At 37.4% G+C, this 21,699-nt stretch overlaps 2 protein-coding genes and 1 pseudogene across 7 annotated transcripts in view; all 3 read left to right on the top strand.

Annotated features, from left to right (window-relative positions):
* The window catches only part of ATR (ATR checkpoint kinase), a 153,575-nt gene extending 141,093 nt beyond the window's left edge, over positions 1-12,482 (top strand). For all 3 annotated transcript variants that reach the window (XM_077130311.1, XM_077130310.1, XM_077130312.1), the window contains 5 exons: positions 8,201-8,357; positions 8,471-8,624; positions 9,904-10,055; positions 11,310-11,415; positions 12,287-12,482. In XM_077130311.1, coding sequence (XP_076986426.1) covers positions 8,201-8,357; positions 8,471-8,624; positions 9,904-10,055; positions 11,310-11,415; positions 12,287-12,460 — 743 coding nt within the window. In that variant the 3' untranslated portion in view covers positions 12,461-12,482. The remainder of the gene's footprint in view (positions 1-8,200; positions 8,358-8,470; positions 8,625-9,903; positions 10,056-11,309; positions 11,416-12,286) is intronic.
* Positions 12,483-13,981: 1,499 nt separating this feature from the next.
* The window catches only part of XRN1 (5'-3' exoribonuclease 1), a 167,307-nt gene continuing 159,589 nt past the window's right edge, over positions 13,982-21,699 (top strand). For all 3 annotated transcript variants that reach the window (XM_077130309.1, XM_077130308.1, XM_077130307.1), the window contains exon 1: positions 13,982-14,093. Coding sequence is in view for 2 of the 3 variants with exons in the window: in XM_077130308.1 (XP_076986423.1) it covers positions 14,019-14,093 (75 nt within the window). In the remaining variant the exon portion in view is untranslated. The remainder of the gene's footprint in view (positions 14,094-21,699) is intronic.
* On the top strand, positions 13,986-20,439 carry LOC143657677 (U2 small nuclear ribonucleoprotein B'' pseudogene; annotated as a pseudogene). The gene is made up of 2 exons (XR_013162946.1): positions 13,986-14,093; positions 14,289-20,439. The product of XR_013162946.1 is annotated as a U2 small nuclear ribonucleoprotein B'' pseudogene (transcript).

The following is a 21,699-nucleotide window of genomic DNA, read 5'->3' as shown; positions in this document are numbered from 1 at the left end:
TTTTTCATGTGCAAAAGATTGAAGCAGATATTTCACCATGGAAGATATTTAATGGGACAAAAGCACAGGAAAACATGAATGGCATCATACTTCATTAGGAAAATGCAAATTAATACCAGAATTATATGCTACTTCATGACTTTTAGAAAGGCTAAAATTAACAAAATTGACAAACCAAGATTGTGTGAGCCTGGGAGCAACCAGAACTCCCATTCTCTGCTTGTAGAAATGTAAACTGGTGCAACCACATTGGAAGAATTGTTATGACTAACCAGTCTATGCCTAGGTATTTATCCAAGAGAAATTAAAGCATATGGCCATATGAAACATGTACATGAATGTTTATATTGCCTTTATTTGTTACAGACAAAAACTGGAAAAAACTCAAGTGTCTTTCACAGGTTAATGGGTTAAAATTTGTAGAATTTCTATATAGCACATTACTAGTCAGCAATAAAAAGAAATTAATGATTGATATCAATATTAAAAAAAAAAAAAAAGACGTGACAGCTGAATGCAGTGTGGATCCCGGATTGGATCCTGGACTAGTAAAAGGACATTAGTGGGGAAATTGGTGACATTTGAATAAGATCTAAAGGTTATAATTAGTATAATTATAATTATACTAATATAACTTTTAGATCTAAAAGTTATAATTAATATTATAACTGTTAATTTATAGATTAGATTATTGTACTATGGTTATATAAGATATTAATAGGGAAAGGTAGGTGAAGAATATTCAGTTCTTTACTATTTATGCAAGTGTTTGTAAGTCTAAAATTATTTCAAAATAGTTTTGAAAATGTATATGATACATTAAAAGTAAATAGGTAGGGAGTGTGAGGATAGTTCAGCGGTACCCTGCCATGCAGAAGACCTGGGTTTGATTCCCAGCCCATGCATTTCCCAAACAAGCAAACAGAGAAACCAGCAAAAACAAACAGTTCAACAAATGGTGCTGTAGTAATGAGACACTCACATGGGAAAAGAATGAAATGTGACGCTGCCATACAGCATACCAAAAAAAAAAATAGTGGGATGGTGGCCAAGATGGCGGCTTAGTAAGGTGCGCGCATCTTAGCTCCTCCTCCAGAACAACTACTAAATAACCAGAAACAGTGCAGAACAGCTCTCGGGGCCACGGCAGGGATCGGACACACAGTGTACCCCAGTCTGGATTGGCTGGTCCGGCTGTGAGAATCCGCTGCGATGAGCTCCCTGAGCGGCGCGTGCTTCCCCGGGCCGTGGTGGCTGGCGGCCGGTGCCCCTCCCTCCCTCCTTCCCAGACGGGCTGGGAGTCTCGGAGAGGCGAGTTTCCCAAGCTGCGGCGGCCCGCGGCCGACACCCCTCCCTTGCGGGCGGCTTCCCTGACCAGCTACGAGTCTCAGATCTGTGAGTTTCCCAGGCCGCGGCAGCCAGCGGCCAGTGCCCCTCCCCCACAGGTGGCTACCGGGAGGGAAAGAAAAGAGTCTCCAAACAGTAGCGGGGACTGAGCCCAACCAAACACCAATAGTGGCATTAATGGACAAATTCTGACTACTAGAAGTAGGCCCCCAGCTCAGGCGAAACTGATTAAGGCGGAAGTCGCCTATTGGGCTAACTGAAAAAGAGGAAACGGGGCGAAACAGAGCCTTCTGCGGCTGTTTCTACTGAGGCTCGGTTGCCTCTGGGCTCAGCGCTGGGATTACACAAGGTGCAACTGCCCAAAACACAGAAACAGGCTGCTTTCAGGGCTCTCTACCACATGAACCTTCCCCACGGGAGGGGTGAAACGCAACTCAGGTGGAGTGCCTCTCTCAGGGAATTCAGATCCCAGGACTTCGCAATTTGAAGCCATTAAAACCAGCCTACAAACTTTCCTCTGTCTCCACCGCACACAGCAGGGAGAGCCTTTCAAAGTTAAAGGAGCCACAACATCTTTTGCTGGTGGGACCCACAGACAGACAAGCGCCACATACTGGGCAGGATAAGAAAAACAGAGCAGAGACTTCACAGGAAAGTCTTTCAACCTGCTGGGTCTCACACTCAGGGAAATCTGATTAAATGTCCAGACGCCAGCAAAAAAATAACAAATCACAGCAGGAACATTGAAGATATGTCCCAGTCAAAGGAACAAACCAATAGTTCAAATGAGATACAGGAGCTGAGATGACTAATTCTGAATATACGAACAGAAATGGAAAACCTCTTCAAAAACCAAATCAATAAATTGAGGGAGGACATGAAGAAGGCATGGGATGAACAAAAAGAAGAAATGGAAAGTCTGAAAAAACAAATCACAGAACTTATGGGAATGAAAGATACAGTAGAAGAGATGAAAAAAACAATGGAAACCTACAATGGTAGATTTCAAGAGACAGGTTAGAATTAGTGAACTGGAGGATGGAACATCTAAAATCCAAAAAGAAACAGAAACTATAGGGAAAAGAATGGAAAAATTTGAGCGGGGGCTCAGGGAATTGAATGATAATATGAAGCACACAAATATACGTGTTGTGGGTGTCCAGAAGGAGAAGAGAAGGGAAAAGGAGGAGAAAAACTAATGGAAGAAATTATCACTGAAAATTTCCCAACTCTTATGAAAGACCTAAAATTACAGATCCAAGAAGTGCAGCGCACCCCAAAGAGAATAGATCCAAATAGGCGTTCTCCAAGACACTTACTAGTTAGAATGTCAGAGGTCAAAGAGAAAGAGAGGATCTTGAAAGCAGCAAGAGAAAAACAATCCATTACATACAAGGGAAACCCAATAAGACTATATGTAGATTTCTCAGCAGAAACTATGGAAGCAAGAAGACAATGGGATGATATATTTAAATTACTAAAAGAGAAAAACTGCCAACCAAGACTTCTATATCCAGCAAAATTGTCCTTCAAAAATGAGGGAGAAATTAAAACATTTTCAGACAAAAAGTCACTGAGAGAATTTGTGACCAAGAGACCAGCTCTGCAAGAAATACTTAAGGGAGCACTCGAGTCAGATACGAAAAGACAGAAGAGAGAGGTGTGGAGAAGAGTGTAGAAAGAAGGAAAATTAGATATGATATATATAATACAAAAGGCAAAATGGTAGAGGAAAGTATTACCCAAACAGTAATAACACTAAATGTTAATGGACTGAATTCCCCAATCAAAAGACATAGACTGGCAGAATGGATTAAAAAACAGGGTCCTTCTATATGCTGTCTACAGGAAACACATCTTAGACCCAAAGATAAACATAGGTTGAAAGTGAAAGGTTGGGAAAAGATATTTCATGCAAATAACAACCAGAAAAGAGCAGGAGTAGCTATACTAATATCCAGCAAATTAGACTTCAAATGTAAAACAGTTAAAAGAGACAAAGAAGGATACTATCTACTAACAAAAGGAACAATTAAACAAGAAGACATAACAATCATAAAATATTTACGCACCGAACCAGAATGCCCCAAAATACGTGAGGAATACACTGCAAATACTGAAAAGGGAAATAGACACATCTACCATAATAGTTGGAGACTTCAATTCCCCACTCTCATCAATGGACAGAACATCTAGACAGAGGATCAATAAAGAAACAGAGAATTTGAATATTACAATAAATGAGCTAGACTTAACAGACATTTATAGGACATTACACCCCACAACAGCAGGATACACCTTTTTCTCAAGTGCTCATGGATCATTCTCAAAGATAGACCATATGCTGGGTCACAAAACAAGTCTCAACAAATTTAAAAAGATTGAAGTCATACACAACACTTTCTCAGATCATAAAGGAATGAAGTGGGAAATCAATAATAGGCAGAGTGCCAGAAAATTCACAAATACGTGGAGGCTCAACAACACACTCTTAAACAACGAGTGGGTCAAAGAAGAAATTGCTAGAGAAATTAGTAAATACCTCGAGGCGAATGAAAACGAAAACACAACATATCAAAACCTATGGGACGCAGCAAAGGCAGTGCTAAGAGGGAAATTTATTGCCCTAAATGCCTATATCAAAAGAAGAAAGGGCAAAAATTCGGGAATTAACTGTCCACTTGGAAGAACTGAAGAAAGAACAGCAAACTAACCCCAAAGCAAGCAAAAGGAAAGAAATAACAAAGATTAGAGCAGAAATAAATGAAATTGAGAACATGAAAACAATTGAGAAAATCAATAAGACCAGAAGTTGGTTCTATGCGAAAATCAATAAAATTGATGGGCCCTTAGCAAGATTGACAAAAAGAAGAGAGAGGACGCAAATAAATAAGATCAGAAATGGAAGAGGAGACATAACCACTGACTTCACAGAAATAAAGGAGGTAATAACAGGATACTATGAACAACTTTATGCTAATAAATACAACAATGTACATGAAATGGACAAGTTCCAAGAAAGGCATGAACAACCAGCTTTGACTCAAGAAGAAATAGACGACCTCAACAAACCAGTCACAAGTAAAGAAATTGAATCAGTCATTCAAAAGCTTCCGAAAAAGAAAAGTCCAGGACCAGACGGCTTCACATGTGAATGCTACCAAACATTCCAGAAAGAATTAGTACCAACCCTGCTCAAACTCTTCAAAAAAATTGAAGTGGAGGGAAAGCTACCTAATTCATTCTATGAAGCCAACATCACCCTCATACCAAAACCAGGCAAAGATATTACAAAAAAACAAAACTACAGACCAATCTCTCTAATGAATATAGATGCAAAAATTCTCAACAAAATTCTAGCAACACATTAAAAGAATTATACATCATGACCAAATAGGATTCATCCCAGGTATGCAAGGATGGTTCAACATAGGAAAATCAATAATGTAATATACCATATCAACAAATCAAAGCAGAAAAATCACATGATCATCTCGATTGATGCAGAGAAGGCATTTGACAAGATTCAACATCCTTTCCTGTTGAAAACACTTCAACGGATAGGAATACAAGGGAACCTCCTTAAAATGATAGAGGGAATATATGAAAAACCCACAGCTAATATCATCCTCAATGGGGAAAAATTGAAAACTTTCCCCCAAAGATCAGGAACAAGACAAGGATGTCCATTATCACCACTGTTATTCAACATCATGTTGGAGGTTCTAGCCAGAGCAATTAGACAAGAAAAAGAAATAGAAGGCATCAAAATTGGAAAGGAAGAAGTAAAACTATCACTGTTTGCAGATGATATGATACTATACATCGAAAACCCTGAAAAATCCACAGCAAAACTACTAGAACTAATAAATGAGTACAGCAAAGTAGCAGGTTACAAGATCAACATTCAAAAATCTGTAGTGTTTCTATACACTAACAATGAACAAGCTGAGGGGGAAATCAAGAAACGAATTCCATTTACAATTGCAACTAAAAGAATAAAATATTTAGGAATAAATTTAACTAGAGAGACAAAAGACCTATACAAAGAAAACTACAAAGAACTGTTAAAAGAAATCACAGAAGACCTAAACAGATGGAAGGGCATACCGTGTTCATGGATTGGAAGACTAAATATAGTTAAGATGTCAATTCTACCTAAATTGATTTACAGATTCAACACAATACCAATCAAAATCCCAAAAACTTATTTTTCAGAAATAGAAAAACCAATAAGCAAATTTATCTGGAAGGGCAGGGTGCCCTGAATTACTAAAAGTATCTTGAGGAAAAAAACGAAGCTGGAGGTCTCACGCTGCCTGACTTTAAGGCATATTATGAAGCCACAGTGGTCAAAACAGCATGGTACTGGCATAAAGATAGATATATCGACCAATGGAATCGAATAGAGTGCTCAGATATAGACCCTCTCATCTATGGACATTTGATCTTTGATAAGGCAGTCAAGCCAACTCACCTGGGACAGAACAGTCTCTTCAGTAAATGGTGCCTAGAGAACTGGATAGCCATATGCAAAAGAATGAAAAAGGACCCGTATCTTACACTCTTTACAAAAGTTAACTCAAAATGGATCAAAGATCTAAACATTAGGTCTAAGACCATAAAGCAGTTAGAGGAAAATGTAGGGAGATATCTTATGAATCTTACAATTGGAGGCGGTTTTATGAACCTTAAACCTAAAGCAAGAGCACTGAAGAAATAAATAAATAAATGGGAGCTCCTCAGAATTAAACACTTTTGTGCATCAAAGAACTTCATCAAGAAAGTAGAAAGACAGCCTACACAATGGGAGACAATATTTGGAAACGACATATCAGATAAAGGTCTAGTATCCAAAATTTATAAAGAGATTGTTCAACTCAACAACAAAAAGACAACCAATCCAATTACAAAATGGGAAAAAGACTTGAACAGACACCTCTCAGAAGAGGAAATACAAATGGCCAAAAGGCACATGAAGAGATGCTCAATGTCCCTGGCCATTAGAGAAATGCAAATCAAAACCACAATGAGATATCATCTCACACCCACCAGAATGGCCATTATCAACAAAACAGAAAATGACAAGTGCTGGAGAGGATGCAGAGAAAGAGGCACACTTATCCACTGTTGGTGGGAATGTCAAATGGTGCAACCACTGTGGAAGGCAGTTTGGCGGTTCCTCAAAAAGCTGAATATAGAATTGCCATACGACCCAGCAATACCATTGCTAGATATCTACTCAAAGGACTTAAGGGCAAAGACACAAACAGACATTTGCACACCAATGTTTATAGCAGCATTATTTACAATTGCAAAGAGATGGAAACAGCCAAAATGTCCATCATCAGACAAGTGGCTAAACAAACTGTGGTATATACATATGATGGAATATTATGCAGCTTTAAGCCAGAATAAACTTATGAAGCATGTAATAACATGGATGGACCTAGAGAACATTATGCTGAGTGAGACTAGCCAAAAACTAAAGGACAAAGATTGTATGGTCCCACTGATGTGAACCGACATTCGAGAATAAACTTGGAATATGTCATTGGTAACAGAGACCATCAGGAGATAGAAATAGGGTAACATAATGGGTAATTGGAGCTGAAGGGATACAGACTGTGCAACAAGATTGGATACAAAAACTCAGAAATGGACAGCACAATACTAATTGTAATGTAATTATGTTAAAACATTGAATGAAGCTGCATCTGAGGCATATTTTTTGTTATTATTTTTTAATTTAAAAAAAAATTTTTTTCTCTATTATCATTTTATTTCTTTTTCTGTTGTCTTTCTATTTCTTTTTCTAAATCGATGCAAATGTACTAAGAAATGATGAATATGCATCTATGTGATGATATTAAGAATTACTGATTGTATATGTAAATTGGAATGATTTCTAAATGTTAAAAAAAATTAGTTAAAATAAAAAAGTTACTATATCATGGGTACTGTGCTAAGTATGGCTATCCCCATTTTATGGCACTGCCAGGGAATTTAAGTTGTCCAAGTTCACATAGGTAATATGTTGTAGAGCTGGCACTCAAACACACTTGAGTTTGATTTTGAAGAACTTACTAATGACTATTTTATTTACAAGGCTGAAGCCCTGTTTGTTTTAATTATTGTATTCGGTTTTTAGACAAATATTTTCCACCTTATAATGAACTCAGTTGAATATGCAATATTTGAGGCTAAAACCTCAAATCTCAAGCTTCCCACAAAACTTTTGCTGTGCATTGGGTACAAATAGCACCAAACCAAGGTAGACCTAACAGGCGCTTCTAGATGGTGTCATATCAACCATCTAATTTGGACTAAAAAATGTCAGATGGTTTGATTTGGATGGTGTGGATTCTATAGGACTACCTTAAAAATCAGAGGTACTATGAATTTTATAGGATAGCCTTCATGCCCAGTGAATATTTCATAGCATCAGTGTGGGTTTTTAGTAATGATTTAGATTGGCTCTATACTACACACTGATTAAATGAGAGCTCACTATAATCTTAGTGAGGACTTAGTTTTTTCACTAAGGGCCACTGATCGTATTGTATTTATATTCTGAGTGATTATCTTCCGGAGTTATATAATTCCACAACACTAGATTTAATTAACATTAACTTTCCTAGATAAGAGACTTCTACTTAGCATAAGTATTAAGGGAAGATATTATGGTTTATCTTACAATATCAGATGATAATTTTTCCCATGTACAACTGAAACGTCTCCATTTATTCTTGGTTTGAATAACATTTTGAATAAAAGTAGACCTTTTTTTTAACAAAAAAACATTGCCTCTTTTTTCATTTGATGTTAAGTGATTAATGGAACTTACTTGCAGGAGTATACATGACAGGAAAGGAACTTCGCCAGTGTATGCTTCCAAAGGCAGCAGCTTTGTCTGAAAAACTCAAAGTATTTCGAGAATTTCTCCTGCCCAGGCATCCTCCTGTTTTTCATGAATGGTTTCTGAGAACATTCCCTGATCCAACATCATGGTAATTTACCAAGAATATAATGCAGTATAATAATTGGATGTTTATTTTTAATATTCTCAGTGACATTGCTTATGTGACATAAGGGCATTGGACATGTGTTGTGATTTCTTTAGGTACAGCAGCAGATCAGCATACTGCCGTTCCACAGCAGTAATGTCAATGGTTGGTTATATCCTGGGACTTGGAGACCGTCATGGGGAAAACATTCTCTTTGATTCTTTGACTGGTGAATGTGTACATGTGGATTTCAACTGTCTCTTCAATAAGGTATGTGATGGGAATTACTCTAATTGTAGATCATTTCTTGATTTCCTTTCCTCAGCAACTGTCCTTTCTATACATAACTTACTGATCGCCGTTATAGTCATGGGCCTTACATTGAAAGTTTGTTGACTGGGTTTGATCAGTAGATTGCCATAGCCTTCAGTAAAGCCATTTTGGATAGAAGAATCCAGAAGAACTTGAAATTTTGAGGGATAAGTTCAAGTTCTGACTTAAGTAGTTGTCAATTTTATAAACACAGGCAGATCTGTTCATTTTATTAAAGTTCAGTTTTACAGAGCCTAGAAGTTTAATATAATGGGTTCCAAACCTGGCAGTATATCAAAATCATCCAAGAGTTTTAAAAACACAGATACCTGGGCGGGCCACGGTGGCCGGTGGCTCAGCAGGTAAGAATGCTTGCCTGCCAAGCCCGAGGACCTGGGTTCGATTTCCGGTGCCTGCCCATGTTAAAAAAAAAAACAAAACAGATACCTAAGAAACATCCCAGATGATTCAGATTCTGAATGTTTGCAGTTGGACCTGGGAATAAATTGTAGAGATTGGATTCTTCTCCAAGGCTCCCTCTAATTTTCCAATGTTATGATTCTGGAAGGTAGGCTGGTAGGTGAACCCACTATTTTGTTTGCCTCCTTTCTATGTGGATTGCCTTCTGCTGACATAGGGAATGAAAAAAGATCCCAAAACAATTGAAAACAAATCAGAGATAAACCACTCATTTAGATTGAGTCATACAAGAGAGGAATTTAGAAAGACTGATTAGAGGAATGAAAGGACCCTAAGAAAGGCAGATTAGATAATGGCAAAAAATAAATGAACAACTGGACTTCATTATATAACATGTTTCATGTCCCATTGAGGGGTCTGAGCAGTCTGACATTTGGCGATTTCTTTTCCACTCTTGTTTTACAGTGAAAGACATAAGTGGAAAAATATGAGACTATTTGTTATCTATATTACTAAAGAAGGACTTTTTAAAAGTTAGTATGAGATTAAATATTGAGTGCATTAGAATTTCCTTATAATACTCTTCACTATACCAAATTCCATGAAAGGTGATGACATTCTCTAGATCTTATCTAATGTGTGGTTTCTGTTCCCCGAAAAGAAAGGCAGGTTCATACAGCTTTCTCACATAAAGGACGGATATTTTAAGGGGTATTTTTACACTTAGCTAAGAGAGTCTAGACATAAAGTTCTAAATTCTTAAAGATTTTAAAACGCATAATGAGGTTATTTTCTAATAAAATGCATTGTTTTAAAGGGTGAAACCTTTGAAGTTCCAGAAATTGTACCGTTTCGCTTGACTCATAACATGGTTAATGGAATGGGTCCGATGGGAACAGAAGGACTTTTTCGAAGAGCTTGTGAAGTTACGATGAGATTGATGCGTGATCAGAGAGAGCCTTTAATGAGGTAGTCATCTGAACTCTGTAAAAAATTTAATAGTAGCCTTGAATGTAATTATTTGTTCCTAAATATGTTTGCTATATAGACTACTTAGTATTGGCCTTGAGGTAGATATTCTAAATAATAGCTTTATTGAGGTACCATACCATAATATTCACTCTTTACTCTGTAAAATTCAGTTGTGTGTGTGTGTATGTTTCACAGAGAGTTGTGCAATCACTGCTATCTAATTATTTTAAAACATTTTCATTACCCCAAATAGAAACCTTGTATGCATTTCAGATACTCCCATTCTCCCCTCACTCCAGCTCTTGGCAATTACTATTCTAGTTTTTGTCTCTGTGGATTAGCCTATTTTGGATATTTCATTTACATGGAACGATAAAACAAATGGCCTTTAGTGTTTGGATTTTTCATTTAGCAAAATGTTTTCAAGGTTCATCCATGTTGTAGCATGTATCAATACTTCACTGCTTCTTATGGCTGAAAAATATTCCATTGTATGGATATACCACATTTTGTTTATCTGCTCATCATTTCATGGGCATTTAGGTTGTTTCCAATTCCTGGCTATTATGAAGAATGCTGCTATGAACCTTAGTGTACAAGTTTTTGTGTAGATAGATGCTTTCAGTTCTCTTGAGTATATACCTAGGAGTAGAATTGCTGAGTCATTCTTTATTTAACATGTTGAGGAACTGCCAAACTGTTTTTCCAAAGTGAGAGTAGGGATATAGGAGGTGAAATTGGACATTGGAGGAAGAGGAGGCAAGGATGATTCCCAGATTTATGTCCAGGGCAAATGGGTCAGTGATGTTCTTTATTAATTTGGGGAATACAGAAGAAATATAAGTTTGGTGAAAAGTAATGAGTTTTCTTTTGGATATAGGTTTTCAGTCCCAATATGATATTCAGATGTTCATTTCCCATAGTTGAATTTAACATCTAGAGCACAGAAGAAAGATATGGTCTGGGTCAGCATGGTAACTATAGGAATTATATGGTCATTGAAGACATGGCAGTAGATAAAATGCACCCATTCAAGAAATATTCGTCTTACTCTGACCGTCCTCTATTTTGCCTCTTTGCTCTTCTCTCACCCCAAAACAATAATTTCATATGTCTTCCTGAAAAGATAGTCATGTGTGTTATAAAGGTATTATGATTTGCTTCTCATCCTTCACTTATGTGTTGATTTTAGCAAGATTTCTCTTTCCAAAGATAACATAATTATTCTAATAATATTTGTCTTAATTTTAGTGTCTTAAAGACTTTTCTACATGATCCTCTTGTGGAGTGGAGTAAACCAGTAAAAGGGAATTCCAAAGCACCACTGAATGAAACTGGAGAAGTTGTCAATGAAAAGGTTAGTAGAATATATAGCTTGATATAAGCTTATACTGTATATCTCTATAAATGAGAACTGATTTTAAATACTGTCAGTGACTAAACAGTGATTACCCTAAAATCTAGTGCAATGTCATAGTTTTCTTTATTGTCATTGTTAATGTTAACATTATTAGCATTTGTGTGATAAAACAGATTCCAGGACATACTTGTTTAACTGTAAATAATTCACAGTTATGAGATAAAGTGAAAAATTTAAGAATAGCAGTTCTCAGCTTCAGTTGGTGACACCATTGTCATTATGGAGTTCATTTCTTGAATGGATATAACAACCCAATCCTTATTAATATTAATTGAAGTTTCAGTTTGCAGATAGCTATTTCTAATAAACTAGAATAAATTGAGGATTATTTTTCTAATAATATCACTCACTCTTGCATTCTGATTGCTTTCATAAGAGGGAAATGTAGAATTCTAAGTAGCTCACTTAGAACTCTCATTTGCTTACACTAGCAAAATCTAAATATTAAGCATTAGAATACTGTTGCTATTATTAGAACCGCCATTCACATACTTAAATACTTTCAAATCTGATTTTACAATTATTTTTCTAGAATTATAATGTAGAAGGGATTCCTGTTATTTCACATATTCCAGGAAAATGTCTAAGCAGTTGATGTTGGATCAACATTATTAGCCTCTAAATCAATATCTCAAGTAATTGTATTTGTTCCATTTCTTCTCTCATTTCTTATTTGCTCCTACAAATGGTTGTGACAAGTAAAAGTCATTAACACTCATTAAATAACAAAGATAGTAATTTCACATTATCAATATCCACGTGTTATTGGATCTACAGCCCTTCTAATTTTTCTATTTCTTCTTTTTAGGCCAAGACCCATGTTCTTGACATTGAGCAGCGACTACAAGGTGTAATCAAGAACCGGAATAGAGTGACAGGGCTGCCGTTATCTATTGAAGGACATGTGCATTACCTAATACAGGAAGCTACTGATGAAAATTTGCTATGCCAAATGTACCTTGGTTGGACTCCATATATGTGAAATTAAATTATTTTTAAGAATGTGTTAAGAATCTAAAATTAATACATTTGGTGTTAATCTGTGGTTATATCTATTTAATTCCAAAGTACAACATAAGTTTGTGTTCTCAGGGCAACTATTATTTCTCCCTGAATGTAATAATGTTTAAAATAAATGTTGTTATTAAGAAGTAAATTGTTTTTTTAATATATACTGTGTATTCTAACTAGAGAAATGAAACATCATTCGTTCTTATGATCTAAAAACTGTATTTGCAAGAAACAAGTCAGCCTAATCTCATTTTACAACTTTCATTGATTTCCTTATAAAAATACTAAGTAGGATAAGGATTTATTTGAACAACAACGAAAAGTTTACACAGTACAGTATTAAATATGGTGTGCAAAGGACTGTGCTAGATTTGTGCAGTCACCTCCTCTGCCTTCCAGGAACTGACAGTCCGATCAGGGAGAGAGAAGCATAAATGGCACATCAGTTAGGGTCACTTGATAAAACTTTTTTTTTTTTTAATGGTTGAAAGTGTTATGGGGGGGGGAGGCAGGGCATGGTAAGCCAAGTAATGTGGATATAAAAACATAACATTATGTAGTTTTAGTTTTAGTTTTTTTTATTTTAACATTTGTTTGCCCTATTATTTATTAACATTATGTAGTTTTAAAAGTACTGTCATACTGAAGGTGTACCATAATGCGGAATCCAGCAGTTACGGAAAACAGCAATATCTTACATTTCAGGAGCTCTTTTTTAAATGTGATTTTTTGTGTGTAAGTTTCGTGCAGAATATTTAAAATAATTCATTATAATTACAAGATAATTTCATTTAGGTTCACTTAATAGAACTCTACTTTTTTGTACGGTTTTAAGTTTGGTAAGGGAAAATATGATAAACCAAGAGGCATGAATGTGAAAACGAGACATTTTCTATTTCCGTTCGAGGAAAGTTAAGAGTGAAGGGAGTTAGGAACAAAAACAGTTCGTAAGTCTACATTCCTGGAAGAAAATAACTCCCCCTTGACAAGCAAACAAAACAAAACAGTCTACACCAAATAAATCGCCAGTTTCCAAACCGGTGTTGAAAATACCGAGATTAACAAGCAAGGACAAAAATTAGTATTCCAGCAGTCTCACGAATTGAGGTTTCACGCCAATTCCAGATCCACTAATAGAGCCCAGCCGTCTCAAGTGGCATTTTCAGAACCAAGTTCAATACACCTACTCGAACCCTTCACGGCTACTCATAGGAGCCCAGTGGTGAGCACCACCCAGCAGACGCGCCGGGGCGGGGCCTCGGACGCCGCCTCTCTAGCTCGCGGCGCTCTCGGTGGTCTGGCGGCCCGCGCCGGGGCGGGGCCTCGGACACCGCCTCTCTAGCTCGCGGCGCTCTCGGTGGTCTGGCGGCCCGCCCCGGGGCGGGGCCTCGGACGCCGCCTCTCTAGCTCGCGGCGCTCTCGGTAGTCTGGCGGGTCGTGTGTTGTCATCCGCCGAGCGACAGCCGGCGGCCGGGCGGGGTGTTTGCTTTCGGTTTGGCCCTGACTGGAATTGGTGTTGACGGTCCAGAATGGGAGTCCCCAAGTTTTACCGATGGATCTCGGAGCGGTATCCCTGCCTCAGCGAAGTGGTGAAAGAACATCAGGTGGGTGGGTGCGCGAGGGCAGCGGCTTGGCAGGCCGGTGACCGGGGGCGCCGCGGGTCTCCCTCGAGATTGGAGCTTTTCAGCCTGTTCTTTCTGCTTGCCGTCGGCCAGACGAGGCGAGGGGAGCGGGGACGGGGCGAGGGCGCCGGGGTGCTCGGCATGGGGTAGAGGCGCATTGTGCGTTTCCCTGAGCAGGTCTGACAGCTCCCGGCCGGCGCAGGCCTTCCCGCGACCTCCACGTTGAGGCGTTTAGTGACTTCCCTGTCCTCCCCCGGGAGGGGCAGCTGCCCTTTTCCTAACGGAGTTCGCGAAGCCGTTGTGGATGTCCCGTCGGTGTGCCACCGGCCCCGAACAGGCCCGTGTAAGGCCATCACGACCAGGAACGGCCCCTCGGCGGCCGAGCGCCTGTTTCCTTTTCCCGTGTCCGGAGCCGCGTCCGCCCGGTCCCGACGCCGCTGCCGTCTGACCTGCCCGGCGGCTCCTGGTTATGGTGCCTTCGGCTCCTCCTGTTGTTCCAGAGACAATACGATTCCTACTGTCAAAACGAATCCAAGCGTTTGGATGGGGGGTTAATGCGAGGGAGAAACGGATTGCTGTGGAACTACCAGTAAGAGTAAGAATGCCTGATACAGAAGGACCCTAGGACGACGTTTATGGACAGATTCCAAAAGTGTTGTTCGTCCGTGGGAACCGAGGAAAGAGTAGAAAGCAGTCATCTAGTAGATGAACTAGCCGAGGAGTGAATTTCAGTATTTGTCACGTTTAATAAATTTGGTAGTGAAAGCCCCTGGCTGGGCAAGGTCTCACAGTAGATGTCTTCTTTATTGTGTATTTTACACACAAATCAGTTTCAAAATTTATATAGTTAATTGAATTAGTTGTGTTGAGTGGCATTCTATTACTACTAAGGGAAAATAACCCAGCGAATGTCTTGTCTTTTAACTTATACTTTAATCTTTTTAAAAAGGTGTTAAGCCTGAAGGTGGGGTTAAACTTCTAGACAGGATTCTTTGTAATTGGATTCCAATCAAATTTGATATATGAGAAAAAGTTTACAAAAAGTTTCCGAAACTAAACATCTTTATTGGAACATAAGTAGAGTTAGATTTAGGGAGGCTATTATATCCAGAGAGGAAGGTTAAAAAAAAAAAAAGAAAAATAGGATACTAGTACATTGCAGAAATGGAGATGATTTAATTGGACTATTCCTAGAGACTTCATTCAACAGATATTTGAATATCTGCCATGCATCAGTCACTTTATCTCTAAAGTTTAAAAAAAAGTGATTTTTACTCAGAATGACTTCATAACACACAAATACTTTGGTAATACTTTTTGCTTTAACTTCTGGCATAGCATTTAGTTTGGTGAAAGTATCTTAGGTTTTCGCCATCCTCTACAATTTGGTTATTGAAGAACAAAAATAAGCTCTTCAAGGCAATTCCATGACACACATATTAAGGATAGGTTCTGTGAAAGCTTCCATGTAGACAGAAATTGGATATAGGATTACTTTTTTTTTTTTTTTGAATGTAGGATTACTTTTAAATTCCACTGGAAGTAAACTGTAAAAGTCCACCCATCAAAATGATAGTCTTTCAGAAAATGTTTGATTCTTGTAGTTAGTAAAAGAAAAAAAACAACAACAAGAAATGTTATAAAGAGCCACCAGCTGTTTTCTCAAGCAGGACTTAAAAGATAGTGATGCCCAAGTCTGCCACAGTGGTTTAAAAGCTAGTCCTGGGAGGAAGATATTGGAGGGAGGGTAGATTCTCAGAAGATGGAAGCAGTAGTGGCAGCAGCATAATTTTTCAATCTCTCTGAATCCTTAAATAAAAACAGAAAGAGCAATAATACCCAAATTAAAAATTTGTAGGACAGATGGCACAGGCCTCAGGTTATTTGAACAGTTTAAATGAAAACATGGATATCAGACCCAGTCATAGAATTTATATCACCAATATGAATGACAAAATTAAAAAGAATTGAAGAGATCCCTGTATGCCCTGTTTTCTCGGTTTGGACATGTAGTAGATATGGTAGCTTTAAAGACTATGAAGATGAAGGGACAGACCTTCATTATATTTAAGAAACTGGGCTCATCCACAAAAGCGTTGAAACAGTTACAAGGATTTCCATTTTATGGTAAACCAATGTGAGTCCAGTATGCAAAAACAGATTCTGATATAATATCTAAAATGTGTGGTACTTTTGCTGACAAAGGAAAGAAAAAAGCCAAAACTGTGGCACAGACTTCAATAAAACTGCAAACAAAAAGCCTGGTCTGCGAACACCAAATTGGAATAACACCCAAGGAAATACAACACCATATCCTCAGGTTCCCTATTATCCTCCAAACTATATTTTACTCCTTAATAACTTACCAGAAGAGACTAACAAGACGATGTTATCCATGCTGTTTAATCAGTTCCCTGATTTTAAGAAAGTCCATTTGGTACCTGGAAGACATGACATTGCTTTTATTGAATTTGAAAATGACAGACAGGCTGTGGTTCCAGGTATGCATTATAAGGATTTAAGATCACACCATCCCATGCCATGACAATCACCGACACCAACAAATCACATTTGGGACAGTCTTCTTTAAAAGACTTGGTGTTATAGTGTTTGTTTCAATGAAATTTTGGTCATGCCATTTTTAATAGTTGAGGACAGGACATAGTGAAAGCAAAATTTTTGTGAGGGACTTAAAAATTATCCAGTCTTTCTTTAGCCTTAGTGAGCTGTGGAATACAAAGGCCTTAATTTTGTACAATAAACTTTTATTTGTATTTTATATATTAAAAGAAAAAACTCAGTAGAACATTTACAATGAAACCATATGACTGGGTGTCTCCATGAACCCCAAAATACAAGTAGGTGGGGACAAACTGACCAACACTTTGTATATTTGAATAAAATAAACTAGCATGATCTTGTTAGTCTCTTCTGGTAAGTTATTAAGGAGTTAAATGTGGTTTGGAAGATAATCAGGAACCTGAGGATTTGGTGTTGTATTTCCTTGGGTGTTGGACAGATTTGGTGTTTGCATACCATGCTTTTTGTTTGCAGTTGTTGAAGTCTATTCCACAGTGTTGGCTTTTTTCTTTCCTTTGTCAGTAAGGAAGAAGGAAGAAGCAACAGGGCAATATCTGATAGATCTGAGAACAGGAGAACATCAGAATAAACCACTGAGAAAAGCTGCTGGCCAGTTTGATAGTAGTAGCTGAAACTGAGAGGTTTTATCCTCTCCAATATTGATTGGCTGAGTAAAGTGCCCACCATAAGAAAAACCAAAGGGGCCAGCCAGAGCAGTCTAGCTTCTGTGAACTCTCAAAATAATGTACCAAGGCTCCATTCTAGAGCATAGTCCACCCTAAGGAGAAACTTCTGGGAGGAGAATGATTTGATTAGAAAAGGGACTTTAGAGACAAGAGAAGGTACAGATAAAAGTGGGAGAGGGTTACAGTCAGAAAATCTTAGAAAGCAAGCCACCATATTTTTTAACACTCCCCCAAAAGAGCAGAAGAGGGAGCTTTATAAATTTAAAGCTTTCCTGAACCCCTAAAAATTCAGAAAAATTAAATTTACATGGAAATGAGCAACAGAAAAGTATCAAGGTCAAATCACATACAGAGTTATTATAAAGGGGAAGAAGGAGCAAATTAACACCCCAAAGACAATAAAAATGTGATAAAATTGTGCAATCAAAACTGCAATCTATTTCAAAATGAGCTAAAAAACGTTAAGAAAGTGATGTGGCAAGAAAGAACAAATATCAATTACAAAAATTCAGAAATAAGGTAAATGACCTAGGGAAGAAAAATAGAAGTAAAAAAAAAACATTTTGGAAATGAAGTCTAACATAGACGGAAGATAAGAGCAAATGATGCATTAAGAGGCATCAATGATGCCTTAAATGTAGCAATAAAAGAGGAATATTTCTAAAATGAAAAACAAGGATAAAAAGGATTCAAGAGAAAGTAAAAAATAAAGAAAGGCCATGAACACAAATAATAGGGGTTCCTAAAAAAGAAAACCAAAACATGCTCACATTACCTACCTTTGTTCACTGAACAACTTAGAAACAATAAGCAATCCAGTAGCAGAGTGCATCCCTAATGTCCAAACTATGGTTTTAAAATACCTTTACTCACTAAAAGAAACCGGGATTTCTTGGAGAAATGGCTGATTCCAGGTCTGGGTCAGGAAGTATTCTAGATGAGCCTAGAATGTTTGTCATAACATATAGCAAGGAAGCCATTATAAACTACTAGGGACATGTCCAAAGGATTCAGGAGACAACTTGAGGAGGCTTCCATTGGCCAAAAGCATGACAATTTGTGCTTTGAAAATGACAGTAACCCAATGGATTGAAACCCATTACATGTGCTAAAAATTAATTCTTAGTGGTTCATAATGGTATTAAAAAAAAGATGAGTCCCCTTCCAAGGGTGATAGGGAACCAGTTTCTTATTTTGAAAATTGGTAAATAAAGGGAAAGAATTAAACATTTTTTCCACCATTCCTGTGTAAACTGTACCACTGAATAACCAAATAGTAAAAAAGGGGAAATGTTTCTTCATGAACATATTTTAACTAATAAAAAAAGAAATGAGAAAATATCACCATTTTGCAACCCCAAGAAATTAGTAGAAATGGACATTAAAAATCAGTATCCACTAGCATGAGATTAAAAGAAGAAAGAAGAGTGAGACAACCAGACATTATTTACAACCTCTGGTCTTGCCAAAGGGATTGAACCTAAGTCTGATCCATTCTCTGGATCCAGTGGCCAATTGGGTGGAAATACAGAAAACCTAGGAACATCTTTAATTGCATCATGAATATGTAATCAGCAAAATCCAGACTGAAACTATAAGCAAAATAGTTCAAGTTCTTCAACAGATAAATTGTAAAGGAAAGGGAAATGAAAGGGAAACCTATAGATTAAGAATGACTTTAAATGTATCAGATTTTTTTTTAATGGGCAGCTCTGTAGCATCTAAGGGTACAGATTTGAATGATAAAGCTAAGAAAATAGAACAGTGATTACTGTAAGTCAGGGTAATTCTTACTGGGGAGGAAGTGGTTATGGTTAGGATGTGGCACTTTGAAAGGTCTTCTGCAGTACGTGGTAAAATTCCATTTCTTGACCTTGGTGGTGTGTAAGAAAGAATCTATTATGCTGAACGAAACAGAGTCATTGGTGACGTAAGAACTTTATTTTTTCTACCGGTGTCACTTCCATTTTCTCGCATATCCTATTATTTGGTCCTTTTAACTTAGTCATTTTTCAGACACATGCATTTCATGTCTCTGAAAAATCTTCTCTTCTATGTTTGCAATACTCCTCCAGGAAGTCTGCCTTGACTACCTCACACACAGTTTATCACTAGACCTTGCTTTATGCAGAGAGGTGCTTTAATATTGCAATTATTGATTTTACTGCTTTTCGTCCCTCACTATATTATACCTAAGGGCACGAGCCGTCTATTCCCTGTGTAGTTTATTCCTTGCTCAGTGTCTGGCACATAGTAGTTGCTAATGTTTACTGATTTAATGAATGAGTAGTATAGCTAAAAGTAGAAAATGTAGGTATTATATTGTAATAAGTATTTTATCCCTAACAGAATCTTAATCTTTACAAAAGAAAGGTAAAAAATGAAGAATATGAAAGTCTTCAATTGTATGCAGTTCTCTTCATGATTATAATCCAATACAATGCCGTTATAATACCTGAGATTTGTTGAGCAATGCTATAGGCTAGATATTCACTTATTTAATCATAACAGTCCTAGTATTATCCATCTTGTAACTGAAAAAACTGCGTCACAAAAAGATCGAGTTACTCACCTAAGTCACTACATAGCTCGTAAAATAAGTGTTGGGGCTGAATTTGAAACTAGAAGTCTTTTAGCCTTTTTTTTTATTATTGCCTCTCCTCCAAGAGCCTTTATAGGCTTCTTTTTCTTAATCATTTCCCCTTTTGTCCCCTGCTCCATGAAATTTTAATATCAATGATATACTGTACATCTTTTTATACCCTGTTGCTCTTTGGAGGGTCACCAAAGAGCAACAGGGTAAAAACCATTTTATTATATAGGAACTCTGCCCACCCACCCTAAACTATTTTAGTCCCCTTGTGGGCAGTATCACTCTTGTTAATAATATATGCTCTAGAGCCTGAATTTTTAAACCCAATCTCCTGTGCATTATGCTAAAAAATACTGCTTGGTTATGAAAGCCTAAATTTTCTAAAAATAGGGAACAATTTTGTGCTGGTTTGAATCTATTATGTACCCCAGAAAAAGCTATGTTTTAATCCTGATCCAATCTTGTGGGAGCTACTGTTTCCTTAATCCTACTTCAATTTTTTGTAGGGCAGAATGTTTGATTAACTTATCTCCACGGAGATGAGGCATGCGCACTTGTGGGTGTGACCTTTTGATAAATGAAGATATAACTCAATCCATTCAGTGTGGGTCTTGATTAGTTTACTGGAGTCCTTTAAAAGAGGAAACGTTTTGGAAAGAGCTTATAAATGACAGAAGCCTCAGAAACAACAGAACCAACAGAAGCGTCAGAGCAGGACTGACACAGATGCTGACACATGGAGAACAGAGGCATGGATGTTTGGAGATGCTTGGAGCCCAGCAGACTTTTCCATGAGATGTTAAGCAAGCCAGAACCTGGAGAGAGTCAAGGGAAGCTAAAAGATGAAAGCCAGTCCCAGAGAAGCAAAGTAAGGAGCCCTCACAGGAACAGAGGCTGAAAGCAAAGGAGCCCAGGAGCAGGGGACCAGCAGATGACAACCATGTGACTTCTCACCTGACAGAGGCATTCCTGACTCATCAGCCTTTCATGAATTAAGATATCTTGCCCTGGATGCCTTAGTTTGGACAATTTTATAGGCTTAGGACTATAAACTTGTAACCTATTAAATTCCCCTTTTTAAAAGCTGTTTCAGTTCTGGTATATCACATTCTGGCAGCTAACTAACTAACACAATTTAAAAGTGTTTACTTTTGTGTAAGGCTTATCTGTCATATTCTTTGCTGTATTTACTATATTTCCTAGTCCCTAGCCCAATATTTGTCATATAACAGTTATTTAATAAATATTTGTTGAATGAGTGAATTCATTCATGATAACATATTATATAGTATATAAAGCATAGACAACATGATATATTAAAATATATAGCATATTAAAATATACCTAGTATATTAGTATATTTTAAAACATCTTGTATTAAAACTAATTAAAGCAAAACCTTGGGATCTTTTTAAATAAATAGATTAAAGAACAACAACAGAATAGTTGTTAACAGATCTGTCAGCCAAATATATGTCAGTTTTTATATAAAAGGCATTTTGCAGCAACACTAAACAGGGCACTAAATTATGCTAAAAAGCAACTTGTCTTGAGAGCATAAGATACTAAGATGTTAATACGTAACTACAACTTAATGCAGTATGAGTGCATATTCAGAGTGGTATAGGCTACATGTGTTATTTCGATCTTTGGAGGTAGAACCTAAATACATTTTATTTGCTACTTTGTGTCAGGCATGTGCTAAGGACTGTATATATGACTAAATCAG

The sequence above is a fragment of the Tamandua tetradactyla genome, chromosome 15, assembly GCF_023851605.1.
Source record: "Tamandua tetradactyla isolate mTamTet1 chromosome 15, mTamTet1.pri, whole genome shotgun sequence".
Classification (NCBI taxonomy): Eukaryota; Metazoa; Chordata; class Mammalia; order Pilosa; family Myrmecophagidae; genus Tamandua; species Tamandua tetradactyla.
Note: the sequence above shows the minus strand (reverse complement) of the source record. Positions and strands in the feature narration are given on the sequence as shown.